The following is a 2,244-nucleotide window of genomic DNA, read 5'->3' on the forward strand; positions in this document are numbered from 1 at the left end:
TTCTCGGGTATGGGGTTTGCTAATGAATTAATATGTATCACTGGGGCATTGTCATTCACATCAGTAATATCTATTACCACCTTTGTTTCTGAAGAAAGGCCATAGCCATCCTTTCCCTCAATGAGCATTTCAAATTTTGTTTCTTCTTCATAGTCGACATTTTTTGCGACTGTAATTTCTCCAGTGTGTTCATTCAATGCAAATATTTCTTTTGCGATATCACTTATTCCACTGAAATCATATGTTACTTTACCATTCACGCCTTCATCTGCATCAGTAGCACTCACTGCCACTACCACGGTGTCTACAGGAGAGTTTTCAGGTAGAGTAGCCTCATAAACGGCCTGGCTGAAAACGGGGGCGTTATCATTAGCATCCAGTACAGTGATTTGAATGACAGCGGTACCTGATTTCTGAGGGTTACCACCATCGACGGCTGTCAACAATAAGATCACCTCTTGCTCTTCTTCACGATCTAATTCTCTATCCAAAATGATCTCACTGTATTTTGTACCAACAGAATTAGTAAGTACGTTGAGCGCAAAATAATTGTTTTTCTGTAAAACGTAGTTTTGCACAGCGTTTTGTCCTATGTCTGCATCGCGTGCCGCATTTATTCTATAGCGAGAGCCTTTGGGAGTGGATTCCCCGATTTCCAATTTAACCGCATCCTTAACGAAAACTGGTGGATTGTCATTTACATCCTGAATTTGCACAGATATCCGGTGCGATTCGAGTGGGTCCTCAAGTACCAATTCACATTTCAAAATGCATGAAATCTTCGCTCCACAGAGCTCCTCTCGGTCAATCCGATCAGCGACGACCAGTTCTCCGGTAACAAGGTTAATCTCACAATAACGTTTACGGTTTCCTTCGAGGACAATTCGAGCCTTCCGAGGTGGAAGTCTGCTTACTTGTAGGCCAAGATCCTTGGCTATGTTTCCAATCACTGAACCGCGTTTCATTTCCTCCGGAAAAGAATAGCTCACATCGCCATGAGAGAGCTGCAATCCTAATAGCAAAAGAAGTGAGCCGCAGAAAATATTCAGTTGCAATCCGTTATATGCCATCCTCCAGCAACCAAAATGAATCAACAATAACAAAGACTTGGTCGGTATTCCACACAAACACACAGGAAATGCACATACGTGAATGATTCAAGTGTTATGGCAAACAATGAGTAAGACAACTGTGGGTGGGGACGATTTCGCATGCAACCTATTTCACTTTTCGACTGGTAGACAGCGACCCTCACAGCATGTTCGAAAGATTACAAGATACAGTCACCATGCATGTTGTTAACAAAACATAACTCAATGTATGGGAAAGCACCTCGGGTCTGATGAACAGACAAGCAACATGAAGTGCCAACTTAGGAGTTTGTCATGCACATTGAAGTTCTTCACGAAGGAAAAACACTGAAGGACAACAAAAATATAAAGACTCATTATGTTGTTTTATATTGCAACAAAATGGGCCTGTATGAGTGCAGGATAATAGTAAGTGTTTCTACAATTCTGTGTATTTCATGTACATGTAAATCAGCCCAAACGATGAGAAATACCTTAAACTATATTGCGATTGAAATCAACATCACCAAAAAATAACAGCCGAGAGGAGAACATTAATTGAACACATATCAAGAAGTTAAAATTATTGGAATGGGATAGAATATTATTTTTGATTGTTGCATTCGATTGCATTGCAAGCAGGCTCTATTCTCATCCAAAATAATGTTTTATGTAATAAATGTAATGCTTTCATAGTTTCTGTGGACAGCCAAAAAATGAATTTTGTACTGGATTCAATACAATACTCTGATGTAAATAAGTGCCTCATAGTAATACCACGCAAAAAACAGAATGTCAAATCTTAATTCCATATTTTACTACCAAGGTCCGTTTGATACACTGATTTCAAAGGGTCTGAATTTTAGGATTAGTTGTTCTTTTAAGGACCATGGACAGCGACAGATCATAGCACGAAGAAGGAATACATGTGATTTGAATTAAATGTTCTAAAGCCAACGCATTGATAACTTTAAGAAGGTTGATATTAATAATTTGAATTTCCTGGATGATTCAGGTCAATGAGTATGCTGAGTTAATATCAAAAATATGTTTAGGTGAAGCCTACCTCCAGTGAATCCAGTGAGGCCCCAAATACTTCAGCAAAGTCTGATGGACTTTTCCTTAGCGTCTGGTCAGCAGGCAGTGTGTTGTCATTGTAAGATGACACGAACTT

At 39.3% G+C, this 2,244-nt stretch overlaps 1 protein-coding gene across 1 annotated transcript; it reads right to left on the reverse strand.

Moving 5' to 3' along the window:
- Positions 1–5: 5 nt before the first annotated feature.
- Positions 6–2,238, reverse strand: LOC116380517 (protocadherin beta-1-like; the record flags this gene model as incomplete). The annotated part of the gene is made up of 1 exon (XM_031842423.1): positions 6–2,238. A coding segment is annotated over exon 1 (1,065 nt), but the record flags the coding sequence as incomplete, so codon positions are not given.
- Positions 2,239–2,244: the final 6 nt, after the last annotated feature.

The sequence above is a fragment of the Anarrhichthys ocellatus genome, unplaced genomic scaffold (assembly GCF_004355925.1).
Source record: "Anarrhichthys ocellatus isolate YVR2014 unplaced genomic scaffold, GSC_Weel_1.0 scaffold7492, whole genome shotgun sequence".
NCBI classification, from domain to species: domain Eukaryota; kingdom Metazoa; phylum Chordata; class Actinopteri; order Perciformes; family Anarhichadidae; genus Anarrhichthys; species Anarrhichthys ocellatus.